The following is a 12,372-nucleotide window of genomic DNA, read 5'->3' as shown; positions in this document are numbered from 1 at the left end:
GGGCAAGCACCGGGATTATAAAAGGCGTTTAAATCACTCTACTTCAGCGTCAAAAATGAACAAGTCATTGGGAAAAATGCGCTTGCTCTAGTGATATTTCAGCGAAGGGTAAAATATGTGAAGAAGGAAAGAGGAAACGGGAAAATTTCCGTCAGACGGAGACGCTTCTTGAGGGCTTTGGGCGATAAGATAAGAATGACTAAGCGAAGGACCCGCCATCTGCCCACCTCAGTCCCATGGTTGTGAACCGTGGACGGACTTGCGCCAGCTGATCCAGAGGTGCACTTTGTACGAAAAACAAACAAGCTGTTCGAGGTGTCTTAAACGAGGAAAGGTGCCACATTGAATTATTTCATGATACTCTGATTCCTAGGCATCACTTTATACAAGACTTATCCAAAATTGTTCACAACTAGCAGGTCGAGCCACAGAAAGTGCAAGCCTCAAAGTGTGGCTCGTGTAAGTCAGTTGACCACCTGCTAGGGCCACCGTTTCATGTATCGATTCTGTGCTCATAGCAAACCGTGAAATCCAGCATGAAAATTGCAGGTTTCTCGTCCATATCATAAGACTGAGAAAAGGATAGAGTCCGAACAGCTCAATGAAAAATACATGACGCTCTAGGATTAAAATCACGATTGTGTTTACGATGACAATGTTCACGTCCTGGCTCGACTGGACGGTTCCCAGCGTTTAAGCGCCGTGTCCACCAGGCCTTAGCTAATACACCTCGCTATCGGTACCTTTCTGTGGAGCTCAGTGGCCACCTACCTAGTGTGGGGGACGGGGGAGCAGCACCCTAGGTTCCGCGTGGGAAGTGAACACGCTCGCTAATTTGCGAACCTAGCTTACGTGGTGTAAGTACCTACATGCAAACCCGCCCAGGTGCAAACTGTCGACATCCCAATTCCCAACTAACCGGACCCTCGAGAAGAAGAAGAAGAAGAGCTTCCCCCGTTCCGCGCCCACCAGCTCAAAGGGCTATCCACACCATCCCGATGCATCTGAGAAGACAACATGTCGGCCGCCGCTCCCTCCACTGATCCGGTTCAAAACGCATCTTCAGGTTCGTGACCCCGATTGAATCCTTCCCGCGTGTACGTTGATGCGCGGCCCCAAGCTAACGGGGGACTTTGCAGGGAAGAAGAAGAGCGGCAAGAAGAAGAAGAACAACGCCAACAAGCCCAAGGAACCCATAGACACAGACAGCGCGCCTCCTCTGCCCGAGAATGCAGAGGATGGCGATGATGAACCGGAAACCCCGGTGCAGGTGATACTCCCTTGATCCCCCCGCAAAGCCCAGCTTGGCTGACTGCCATCGTAGGCCTCTGCACCGATAGAAGAATCCAGCCCCGAACAGTCAACGGACAAAGGCACAACAGCCAATGGCCACACGGAACAGCCGACGAGCAACGGACATGCGAATCCCCCGATAGAGGCGGCCGCAGAGGAGCAGGAAACCAACCCCGATGCCACGGCAAAGCTGGACGCCCTCACAAAGGAACGAGAGGCGCTGCGATCAGAGGTCGAGCAATTGAGGAAGCAGCTGGAGACAATCCAGGGAACACACCACGAGACCGTCACCCAGCTCAAGTCGGAACTCGAGGAGACATCGTCGGCCAAGGAACAGGCAGAAGAGAACTACCAGGGTCTCCTCGAGCGGGTCAACCACCTCAAGTCGACGCTCGGCGAAAGACTGAAGCGCGACCGCGCCGAGCTGGAAGAGGCCAAGGAGCGCATCGAGGAGCTCGAGTCCCAGAATGAAGAGCTGCAGAACGGCGCCAAGGCATCCGAGGAAGAGGTGGCGAAGCTCCGGGATGAGCTGCAGGACACATCGCGTGAGGCGACAAGTCTGCGCAGTCGAAGCAACCTGTCCCAGCAGAACTGGGTCAAGGAGCGCGAGGAGCTGATGAGGCTGGTCGCCAATCTCAAAGAGGAAGTCGAGACGACGACGAACGCCATGGGCGAGTGGGAGGTCATCGCCATGGAGGAGCGATCCGTCAAGGAGAGCTTGGTCGAGAAGGTGACGGAGCTGGAGGAGCAGATTGCCGGTCTCCGGGACGGCTACGAGAGCGCCGCGTCCGAGCGAGATCAGCAATCGCAGGTCATTGACAACTTGCAAAAGGCCCTTCGCGAAATCCAGGATGCGCGGAAGAAGGAGCTGCGGGAGATGGTTGAGACGTCAGAAGAGCAGCTGCAAGCCATGAAGAAGCTTGTGCAAGAGGCGGATACCCGGGCTACCGAGGCCGAGTCGGCCAAGGAAACCCTCACCAAGGAGCTCGAGCGCACAGCGCCATTCGAAAAGGAGGTCAAGGAGAAGAACCTCTTGATTGGCAAACTGCGGCACGAGGCCATTGTGCTCAATGACCATCTCACCAAGGCTCTCCGTTACCTGAAAAAGACGAAACCAGAAGACAATGTTGATAGGTATTGTGACCTCTCTTTGCACTACGGCCCTCAACCGCAGACCAACTAACACACCCCCTTAGACAAGTCGTGACGAACCACCTCCTCCACTTCCTCACCATCGACCGCTCCGATCCCAAGCGCTTCCAGATCCTGCAGGTCATGGCCGGCTACCTCAACTGGACGGACGAGCAGCGCGAGCAGGCCGGGCTCGCTAGGCCGGGCGCGTCAAGCAGCATCCTCCGTCTGCCGGCCTCCCCCTTCCACCGCACGCCCAGCACCCCGTCGCTGAGCGCCGAGTTCTTCTCCGAGACGCCCACCTCGGCGAACAAGGAGTCCCTCGCGGACCTGTGGGCGGGCTTCCTCGAGCGCAGCGCCGAGGAGGGCCTGGACCAGGGCTCGTCGGCGGGGACACCGCGCGATCGCAAGGACAGCGGGAGTAGCGCGGCGACGGGACGGGGCGGCAGCTAGTGGAGGTCGTCGTGGACCGCGTAAGATGTAGTTATGGGGTGAAGAGGTGCAGAGGCATAGAGGTGGTAAACCCCACCGGTGTATTCATTTCTGCCAGCCTCGGGAGCATAGGGGTGTGTAAAGACCATCATCATTGGGTACTTCTCCCGGGACGGGTGGACGTTTGTGTGTAGTTAACCATTCACTGCACTTGCCCAAACAAAACTAAAAACAAGTCATAGATATGAGGACCATTAAAGACAAAAAAAAAAGTTCACCACCGGTGTGGCTACCTACATCTCTTGGTGCTCATGCTGGGATTCGAACTCGGGATACTCTAGCTGAGCCTGTCGTCGAGTAGGCTGGTTGGCGTATAAATCGATTGTTGACCATGAACCACTCCACCACACAGCCAGTTTGACCTGACCCGTCGACCTAGACGGGCGCCTGCTGGCTGGTGACGGGAATGGGGTATAGGGGGTATATGAAGGCTTTGCTCTGTGTGATTATTCGGGTTTGTGTATTCAGGTGGTGGGGAAGGTTATCGGATGAATGTTTGGTAAGTGCTGTACGGTACGGTATGATGAGCGCCAAGCCTGTACGCTTTCTTTCTGGCCATACCTGCTCCGTCTGCTGGATTCTATTCTTTGTTCGCGTAGAGTAAGAAGGTCTGGTGTCACTCCGGCAGGAGACTATTGGAATCAAGGTTACGATGGGATAAGGTAATTGAGGAACAGGAAGGGATGAGTTGGGAACATGGGCTCACGGAATTACTTTGCGATGGATCACTGGCCCTTGAGACGTATTAGACACCAATATGACTTCACTTCTAGTTCACGCAAAGCTCATCGCATCTAGACCCATCCATAATTATACGCTTCCTTCTTATTCTCTACTTGAGATGCTGCAGTGGCTATCTATACACCACCAAGCATCAACTCTAAACTGCCAACTGAAGAAGATCACACACCGCGCCGCTCATTGCGCAGTGCCTTCCGGCTGTCGGAACACCCCCTCGGTATAATTCTCAGCATCGCTCGTGACCTGCTGTATATTGATCCTATTCTCCAACGCGTCATTGACGCTCTCAACAACCTCCCTCTCCTCCATAGCCTCGCGTACCATCTGGCCCTCGCGCAACCAATACGCCTGACTCCGCGCCCGCAGCTCCTCGTCGCGCATCGACGTGTTCTTGACGATACCCAGCGCATTCAGCTTGCTCTTGACCGTCGTCAGGACGCGGTTGCTCGCCTCGATGCGCTCCGCTTCCGAGGGCGGCAGGACGAAAGCGCGGCGGGTGCCAGAGAGGAACAGAAGAGCGCCGATGCCGACGTCGAGGGCCGCGAGGGCGATGTAGCGTAGCGCGCGGGCGCGCCAGTAGAAGAAGTCCATGTCCTGGAGGCGAAGGGCGGTTGCATTGGCGGAGTAGTCGTACTGGCCTACGAGGACGGCGTCTGCTGCGGCGAGGGCGGCGGCGGCCATTGTGGCGTGGGAGCGCCAGCGGGCACCATCGCGGCCGGTGAAGGTGGAGGAGGTGACGGCGGCGAGGGCGATGAGGTTGACGAGATGGGGCAGGATGATGGCGGGAAGCGCGTAGTAAAAGTAGGACTTGGGGTCCTCGGACTTGCAAAAGGGGCAGTCTGCGAGGGCGGCGGGGCCGAGCTGGAGGTAGAGGAGGCGGGACTCGAGGTTGACGAAGCGGGCGCGGAGGCGCTCGTCGGCAGCGGTGAGGGCGGATTCCGGGCGAAGGGACGACAGGCGGTTGAAAAGGACGTCGACGGGGATCTGGAGGCGGGACTGGGTGAGAGTGAACAGGTTCTCCGGGGCCAGGGGCGGGAGGGTCTTGACGAGGTAGACGATTACGATGATGGTGAGGATGGCGAGGGCGCGGGCTATGCGGGGTGGAGGGGGAATCGGTTCGCCGCTGTGTTGGGAGGCATTTCGAATAGATTTGTAGGCTGAGACTGCCTTGGGAAGGAGGATCGGGCCGAAGACGAGAAGTAGAGAGCGGATTCTGCAGTTGTGGTAGTTGTGCTATTAGTTTTAATCCTCTTGACGGGCATTGGTGGTGATGTCGCGAATTTGGCGATGATGTAGCTATTAGTTTTAATCCTCTTGACGGGCATTGGTGGTGATGTCGCGAATTTGGCGATGATGTAGTTGGGGGTATGGGGTACGTGAGAGTGGAGGGAGGGACATGTGGCTACTTACTCTGACCAGCCAAATGCCATGACGGGCCAACGACGGCGGCGACTTGCTTTCGAGCAAGCGCTGATATGTGATGCGTCCAAGTACCAAGTCGGGGGAGCTTCTCGAGAAAGGGCAAAATAAGTCGAGAATGTCCGTACGTTACTTGGAGCTCGAGGCTGACAAGTGTTCTTTTTTTGGAGGTTGATAGTAAGTGGATGGGGTCAGCGCGTAAGGCTGCACCGAGGCCACGGTATGAGAGGGAAAAGATGAGTTAACTTTCTGCCAAGAGCTGATCTGGCTTACCTAAGGTGAAATTTTCCAGGCGACAGAAGTTAGGAGCGCATCCCGGTGCAGGGGTATGCTGACCTTGTAGGTTCGCTGTGACGGCACGATGATGTAGCCACTGCAGGTACGCTGAGAGCTTCTTGGTTTCCAGCCATTGTTTACTGCGACAGTAATGGCAATAGCAACCCGACAATGTAGGAGAACAAGGCCACAAAAATCACCACTGGGTTTCATTTGCCAAACAGACATATTGGTTTTAACTGAGCATAAATGTTAGATATTATGCTATTCGTTTCAATAACGTACATCAAAGCCAAGTCATTGATCGTCGCTGATGCTGTTTTCTTGCTTGCAGAGGCCGTCAAATGCTGCTTCTTATCCACCCATCTTTTTTGGCCTTTTTAAGCCCGCCACAGCTCCGAGTATCATTGACCATTTCCCGCCCCGAAATTCAAATGCACTTTTTTGGTTTTGGTATCCCGACTCCGTACGATGAATGATGAAAGAGGAGAGAAGAGAGAAGAAGAAAAACAACTAAGAAAATAGAAAAAAAAAAAAAAAAACCAAGGCCAAGGCTAAGGCGAGGGAATCAAATGCTGATGATGTTGGTCGCTTGTTTTTCGGTCGATGCATTCAAATGCAAATGCTTTCCCTTTCCCTTTCCCTTTTCTTCCATTTCGATTTCCCATGCGATTTTGCGATGTGCATGTGATTCATAGCTTGCGTCCAAACATAAAGGACCCGTACATGCCGCCGACTTCGGCGCGCGCGACCGGGATCTTGCGCATGCCCCAGTTGTCGGCGCCAATCTTCCACCACCGGTAGCCGCGGTCCTGATCCTTGCGGTGGTCCTGCATTCGGACCATCCAGCATCGGCTTCCGATCTCCTGCAGGGACCAGCCGACGCGCTCCAGTGCCCTATTCCGAGATAGGCTCTTGAAAGATTGCTCCGAGATCTCAACCACCTCGAGTGGCACCGAGCTCGGTTTTAGCAGCGAGTTTCGGCTCGAAAACAAATCCACGATGTCCAACTCGCTGCCCCAGAGGTCCGAAAGGTCCAGGTATCGGATTGTGTGGGGCTCCTCCTGCTTCTTCTCGTCCGCCGGCTCAAGCAGCTTAGCGGCGGCATTGACATCCATGTCGCGCCCGACGGCGAGCTCCTCCAAATACTTGGTCAGAGGTCGCAGTAACTCAAGGTGCGAGTCATCCATGCGGCTACCCTTTAGGCTCAAAGACCGAAGCGTCTTGGGCAGCACAGGGATGAGCTGCGAAACGTCCTCCACATCCAGAAGCTGGTGACTCCGAGCATCGGTGGCCACGCTCAGGTAAACGAGGTTCCTGACCGCCGGATGAGTCGCAAGGAAGTTGATAACGGTGGGCGCCGTGAGCAGTGTGCACTTGGCGAGGTTCAAGTGGGTAATCTTGGCCGTCTTCGGGATGGCCTGCAGCGCTCGGTCGGTGATCTTGGTCTGGGCAAGGTCTAGGTGCGTGACGTTGGTGAGGCGTGGCATGATCTTCTCGAAAAGCGCGGGGGGGAGTGTCAGACACTTGTGAAGGGAGAGGCGAGTAATCGAAAGCGTCTCGGGCCAGTCCATGTCTACCAGGGATGCGAAGGAATTCTTGAAAGACGGTGATGTGCACCCGGCAAAGTCCAAGGCCTGCAGGCGAGGCATGCCGAAGAAGAGCTTCTGCATCACCTCGGCGCCGAGGTCATCGTCAATGTGCTCCATAGCCAGGAACTCTTGGAGGTGCGGTGTAAGCTCCAAGCATTGCAACAATGTCTCCTCCGTCAGGTTCCGCGTGCCCTTGCGCTCGCTGGCAGACTCGAAAAGGGTCGCGTTGTTGAAGTGGCTAAAGTCGATGCGCCGTACAATGGTGCCTAGTGCAGGGTGTGTTGTGATGTTGGACAGGAACTTGCGAAAGATTCTCGAGTGAGGAATGGTAATGTGCTTGTACAGGGTGTTGAGGGTTGCGGCGTGCACCGATCTCGAGGTCAGAAGCAAGGACATCAAGTCGACGTTGCGACGCGCGGTGCCGTACGGCGGAGGGATGTCGAGGACCAGGAGCTCGATAATGGATCCTTTGACATTGTCAGCTTCGCGAGGTTCCATGACAAAAGACTGTGAACGTACCTAGAATCTCCAATGGCAGTCTCTCCATGGGCGCGCGGCAGTTGGCAGGCTTGTTGCCCTTGGGTGAAGGCGGAGGGGTGCTCCATGACATGTGCAGTGCCTGGAGGTCACTGAAGCTCTTGCTAGCCGTCTTGCCCTTGACATTGATTTGCTTCCAGCCCTTGAAGCTGGAGGCAGGATACCAGCCGCCATGAAGTCTGCTGCTGGGGTGGGTAACGGGGGGCATGAACTGAACTTCAGCCATCTCGAGGGAAGGTGAGGCGATCGGCGAGGGTGAGGCAGAGGAGTCGTCGAACACGGCGTTGGTTGCTTTCTGTGCGTAGGAAGAGACTTTTGAGGAAGTGAACGTCTGGGCTAAGTCGGAGTCGTTCTCGCGAATGGACGAGAAAGAGGATCTGCCATTCTTTTCCGGGGTAGCAGGTCGGTGCGGCTCTGGGCTGTCCATTTTGTATTCGACGAGAGTCTGAGTGTGGTTGTGGCCTGTCGGAGGAGTGCCTGGGGGGGTGTGTAAGGTGTGGTCCTGGGACGAGGTTTGCGGTTGGAGAAGTCGCGGAGAAGCCATGGCTGCAGGAACTTTACTTTGACCTTGAAGGTCCGGGTCGCTGCGCTCGTTGTTTCAATGGTTTGCACGACACACCACCAAACGCACACACGTTTTCTCCACTGTCTTGGTTTTTTTTCTTTCCCTTTCTTTCTGAACAAGCCGGGGTAAGGTAGAAAGAGACTAGTCGTATGGCAAAGCGTAAAAAAAAGTGTGAGCTGCAATGTAGGAAAGACGAGACCGGGGGCCCGGGTCCGTCGACAGAGCAAGCCAGAAGCGACTTTTCTATTAGTCAAAGACCGGGGCTTTTAGGTAAGAGGAAGTTATGGTGATGCGGGGAAGATGGTGGTTTGGCGTGTTCAGGTGGTCCAACCTCAACCGTTTGTGATGTTACTAGACCAAGACCAGGGAACGTTGGAACTTGGGGAAAGGAGACGAGACGAGGGGGTGAAGGGAGTGCGTGGCACAAGACAAGACGTGCTCTTCGCAATCGTTGAGGTGATATTGGGGTGGGAAAGGGAGAGGGAAGTAGATACTCTATGTATAAGGGTGTATACGGGGCGTGAGAATCAAGAGACAGGGGCGGATTGGGATAGAGTCATCCAACGGATCGCGTCTGGGCTGGATTAGGATCAGGATATTGGGTTGGATGGGCTGGGTTTAGGTCCTTGGGAGTTTGGGACTGGGCGTGTACTTCGTACAGTAAGGTAAGGTAACCAGTATCGCAAGAGGCAGGTTAGGATTGAGGACGTCTCGTTAATGTCATGCGGAAGAGTGGCTTGCACTGGGCGTTAGTAGCCGGGCGTGTGTGTGTGAGTGTGAGCGGCCCGCAGATTAATATAGCAAGTTGAAGAGGCAAAGGGTTGCTCTTGGCCAAAAATTGGGTAATGGAAACAAAGGAATGGAGACTTGCCTCGTCACATGAGCATCCAGAGCTTCATCCAGATGGAGGCGGAGCCTTGTCCGTACATGACACGGCGCGGTACGGCGGTACTGGCGTGCCGCGCCCAGGTGACATGCTTTGCTTCCTCGTGCTCACGGACGGTAGACGATGTCCGTCGGGTATGGTGGTCCATGTCAAGGTCCATGGTCCAGGGACATGAACCGGTCAAACAACACCAGGTCCGGATGGGAAAAGAGAACGAATGGGCTGGCGAAGGAGGAAAAATGCTGGCGACACGAAGCAGGCCGGCAACCAACCATTGGACGGGTATTTGGTAATGAGAATGTCATGGGTGTGTCGAGTTGAGCCAGTAGGCAATGAGCTGAAGCATAACATCATTGCTCAGGTTTGTTCAGTCATTAAACGAATGCGCAAGATGTGTCAAGGAATGGTCGTCTTCCGCACTTGTCCAACCTTGCCCCGGACAGGCCGTTGTCTGACTGGATGTAGACATAGCCATCCCGGGTTGTGAAAATGGTAATTCGATGAGCAGGCAGGGTGATGTAAAGGTCAGGCAACGGAGTTGGAATGACCACAGCGAGCCGCGACCATAGCGTACGGAAGCTGAGCGGCTGGCAAGGCAAAGTCGGTCGATGGTGGTCGGTCATTCGGTCCCGCTAGAAAGAGAAAAAAAAAAAAAAACCGAGAGAAAATATCGGGGCCCAGAACCGAGTCCAAGGGAACATGGATGATGGCTCGGGATTCGTAGAAGAAGAAAAAAGGGACGATCCAATTCCACATCAGAAAATGACGGGGAAGAGACTGGGAGAAGTGTGACCGTGACTGTGTGACAGCACACGCTGGGGCCGAGAGCTGCGCAGAGCTGAGAGCCGGGTCACGTCTGGGAGCTGAACTGGCTGCGTGGTTGTGTAATTGGAAAGCTTGGCTTGGGGAAGTGATCAGATGAGGCGAAGAAGTGCGGTTCGGAAACGTAATGGATACAATTGTCGACTAATGGAAACTGGGAAAACTTTTCAGCATGTCTCCAATGCTCTCCAAGCTCTCCAATGCTTCCCAAAGCTCGCTCTGAATAGTCGAGTCACGCAAGTACCCTAGAGGACGTCAGATTACCTAAGCCCAGACTTTGCAGAAAGTACCTGCCTTGCCCTCCACTCCTTCTATTCCTGAATCCTGCGTGCCTGCCCTGCTCGCACTTTGATGCAGCGTTACATTGCCTTTGGGTACGTACAGTACACTACCAAGTACCTCACTCTGTACCGCAACGCAACCTCTCTAGGTGCATAAGAATAAAAGCAAATCGACAACGACATCCAAATCCAAGACACCTCTTGCAGCAAATGCAGCCTTTTGCGCCAGAGATCGTCGACGACAAGACTTGATCTCCGGTAAGATGAGGAAATCTCACTCCCAGACACGCACACCGTTACCCTCACACAGTGACACAGAGTCACGCCAGGAAAGAGCATCTCCTCGGCTCGGCATTTCCAGGCTCTAGGGAGCGCGGTGCCAGCGGCGCTCCATCTCAAACACCGAGAGAGCCCGCTAACATTCCATCTCTGTCACTGTGAGCTTTGGGTTTTGCGATGTCGCTGACTACGTAGTGTAATCCACGACAAAGCCGACAGAAGACCGGTACCGCACCCGAGACGGCCGTTCCGGTTGTCGGATGGTCGCCCGATCGGAACCACGCACCTCTGACCAAAGAGAGAACAACAACAACAAATGTCTGTCCAGTTCCCCAGCAATCCGGATAGACAGGGACAGACAGGAGTGCTTGGCATTTCAAAACCGTTCTTCGACCGGATACGGACGGGATGCTCCAGGGCCACCTCATCAACCGGTCATCTGACCTTTCACTGCCGGAACGAAGCGAGCACGCGCATTCTTTTCAGGCAGGCAAAAGAATTGAGTCTGAGGCGGTACCAAAGACCCAAGGGGGTTCCGAGCTGAAATGCGAAAAGGCCCGCCTGGAAGGTCTTCCCGAGCGCAGGGCGAGCAGTTCCCCAGGTCTCGAGTACCGTCCCCGGGTAGATCATTACATGTCCATGCCAGTCTACTTGGTAGAGCAAGAAACAGACATGGTCAACTATTTTGCAGCTCTCTCTACTATATCTCGTGCAACTGGCTGGCTGAGTAAATGAGTCTCCGGATCCCTAGCTCCTACACATTGGCGCGCACACAGGAATACCTAAGCCCAGATCAGACGTACGAATCGCAAGACTCCCGACGTCTGTCTGTCTGCAGATCTAGCCCTCTCACCACTTGATGCCGCCGACGGCGTTGTCTCTCCCTGCTCAGACCCTGTGACCTGCTACGGTAGCACAAGAAACGGAAAGGCAGGAGAGCAGACAGGTACGAAGCACTCGTACGAATGAGCGGGAAGATCCTAGCACCCGTGGCATCCTAGCGGATCTCCGGTTGGCGGGTTCGAAAAAGGTTGGGGTCGCTGGGGGCCGCGTGGTGTTGCCCCAGATTATCCACCCCTGAAAGCCAGAGGCTAGTGTAAACATAGAAGGCCAGAGAAACAAGCGTAACAGAAGTTCAGAACCGAGGCCAACCGCCTTGTGCCACCCTGTCGGCGTTGGGTCTAGGTCGGTTTAGTTCAGCATCATGTGTGCTTTCCATCGACTCCTAGGCCTTAAGAGAGAGAGCTGCAAAATTGTAAAAGCGAAGCATCGGACCTCACACCCACCCAGCTATTATTGTTGGCCCCGTCGCCGCCTTCGATGCTCAATTTACTTACTAACTGCTGAAACTGAGAGAATCCAGTCTGATGACCAGAATAAGATGAGCGTCGAAACCGAGAAACCCGTGGGTACCGACACAGCCGTCGTCCTAAGAGTCACGCGCATTGCAAAAAGCAGAAAAAAAGGGATAAAAAACAGGGTGTGCAAGGCTGCAAGCAAGCGTACTGCTGGATCGAAATCTGTCCAAAACACCAATGCCGTATACGTCGTACACGCCGTAGTAGTCATTAGTCGAGAAAGCGAAATGTCTCCATCTCCCCATCGAATGGCGCCATGCTTTGCTCGCACGTTTTGTCAAAAAAGGATACCTAAGCCAGGGCTCAGGGGGGGCTTGACACCAAATGCCAATGCCAATGCCCTGGGTGTTTCTCTTTGACTTGCCCCCGACCCCGTCATGGTGCTTTTGCTGTTAGTCATAGTAATAGCTGTTGTAGTCATGGTTTTCCCTTTAGTGGTCGGTCACGCGCAACGTAGAAACAACAACAGTGCCACAAAACGACGATACTAACCAAGTTCCAACCCCCCTCCCCCTTCTCCAGACTCCCCATCTCCGGCATCTCTGGAACAGGTCTGAGAAATAGGTCGACCTAGCGGGTGCTGGGGTACTTGACTTCTCCAAGTATCCGTAGTACGGACGAAAGTCCCTTGGAGGCGAGGTCCCATCAAAGTCAGAGGGGGTCTTCGCGTACCTGGTGCATGTCTTACCATCTCTCTTGG

At 54.6% G+C, this 12,372-nt stretch overlaps 3 protein-coding genes across 3 annotated transcripts; 1 reads left to right on the top strand and 2 right to left on the bottom strand.

Annotated features, from left to right (window-relative positions):
- Window positions 1–904: 904 nt before the first annotated feature.
- On the top strand, window positions 905–3,337 carry HER10_EVM0011766 (uncharacterized protein). The gene is made up of 4 exons (XM_035481187.1): window positions 905–1,066; window positions 1,140–1,270; window positions 1,325–2,427; window positions 2,490–3,337. The coding sequence occupies exons 1-4, from the start codon at window positions 1,018–1,020 to the stop codon at window positions 2,875–2,877; spliced, it is 1,671 nt and encodes a 556-aa protein (XP_035330131.1). The 5' UTR covers window positions 905–1,017; the 3' UTR covers window positions 2,878–3,337.
- Window positions 3,338–3,834: 497 nt separating this feature from the next.
- Window positions 3,835–5,267, bottom strand: HER10_EVM0003307 (uncharacterized protein; the record flags this gene model as incomplete). Its single annotated transcript, XM_035472989.1, has 2 exons — window positions 5,068–5,267; window positions 3,835–4,870 (listed from the first exon to the last, which is right to left on the bottom strand). Exons 1-2 carry the CDS (start codon window positions 5,085–5,087, stop codon window positions 3,835–3,837), a joined length of 1,056 nt encoding a protein of 351 aa, XP_035329069.1. The 5' UTR covers window positions 5,088–5,267.
- A 647-nt stretch (window positions 5,268–5,914) lies between these two features.
- Window positions 5,915–9,121, bottom strand: HER10_EVM0012391 (leucine Rich Repeat domain-containing protein). Its single transcript, XM_035481787.1, has 2 exons — window positions 7,464–9,121; window positions 5,915–7,411 (listed from the first exon to the last, which is right to left on the bottom strand). The coding sequence occupies exons 1-2, from the start codon at window positions 8,023–8,025 to the stop codon at window positions 6,045–6,047; spliced, it is 1,929 nt and encodes a 642-aa protein (XP_035330207.1). The 5' UTR covers window positions 8,026–9,121; the 3' UTR covers window positions 5,915–6,044.
- Window positions 9,122–12,372: the final 3,251 nt, after the last annotated feature.

This window comes from Colletotrichum scovillei, assembly GCF_011075155.1.
Source record: "Colletotrichum scovillei strain TJNH1 chromosome Unknown Contig00009, whole genome shotgun sequence".
Classification (NCBI taxonomy): domain Eukaryota; kingdom Fungi; phylum Ascomycota; class Sordariomycetes; order Glomerellales; family Glomerellaceae; genus Colletotrichum; species Colletotrichum scovillei.
Note: the sequence above shows the minus strand (reverse complement) of the source record. Positions and strands in the feature narration are given on the sequence as shown.

Excerpts from the sequence above, each read along its gene's own strand:
- HER10_EVM0011766 (XM_035481187.1), top strand. The coding sequence starts at position 1,018 with ATGTCGGCCGCCGCTCCCTCCACTGATCCGGTTCAAAACGCATCTTCA. Across the intron at positions 1,271-1,324 it reads AACCGGAAACCCCGGTGCAG|GCCTCTGCACCGATAGAAGA; the intron begins GTGATACTCCCT and ends CTGCCATCGTAG. Across the intron at positions 2,428-2,489 it reads CCAGAAGACAATGTTGATAG|ACAAGTCGTGACGAACCACC; the intron begins GTATTGTGACCT and ends ACACCCCCTTAG.
- HER10_EVM0012391 (XM_035481787.1), bottom strand. The coding sequence starts at position 8,025 with ATGGCTTCTCCGCGACTTCTCCAACCGCAAACCTCGTCCCAGGACCAC. Across the intron at positions 7,412-7,463 it reads ACTGCCATTGGAGATTCTAG|GATCCATTATCGAGCTCCTG; the intron begins GTACGTTCACAG and ends ACAATGTCAAAG.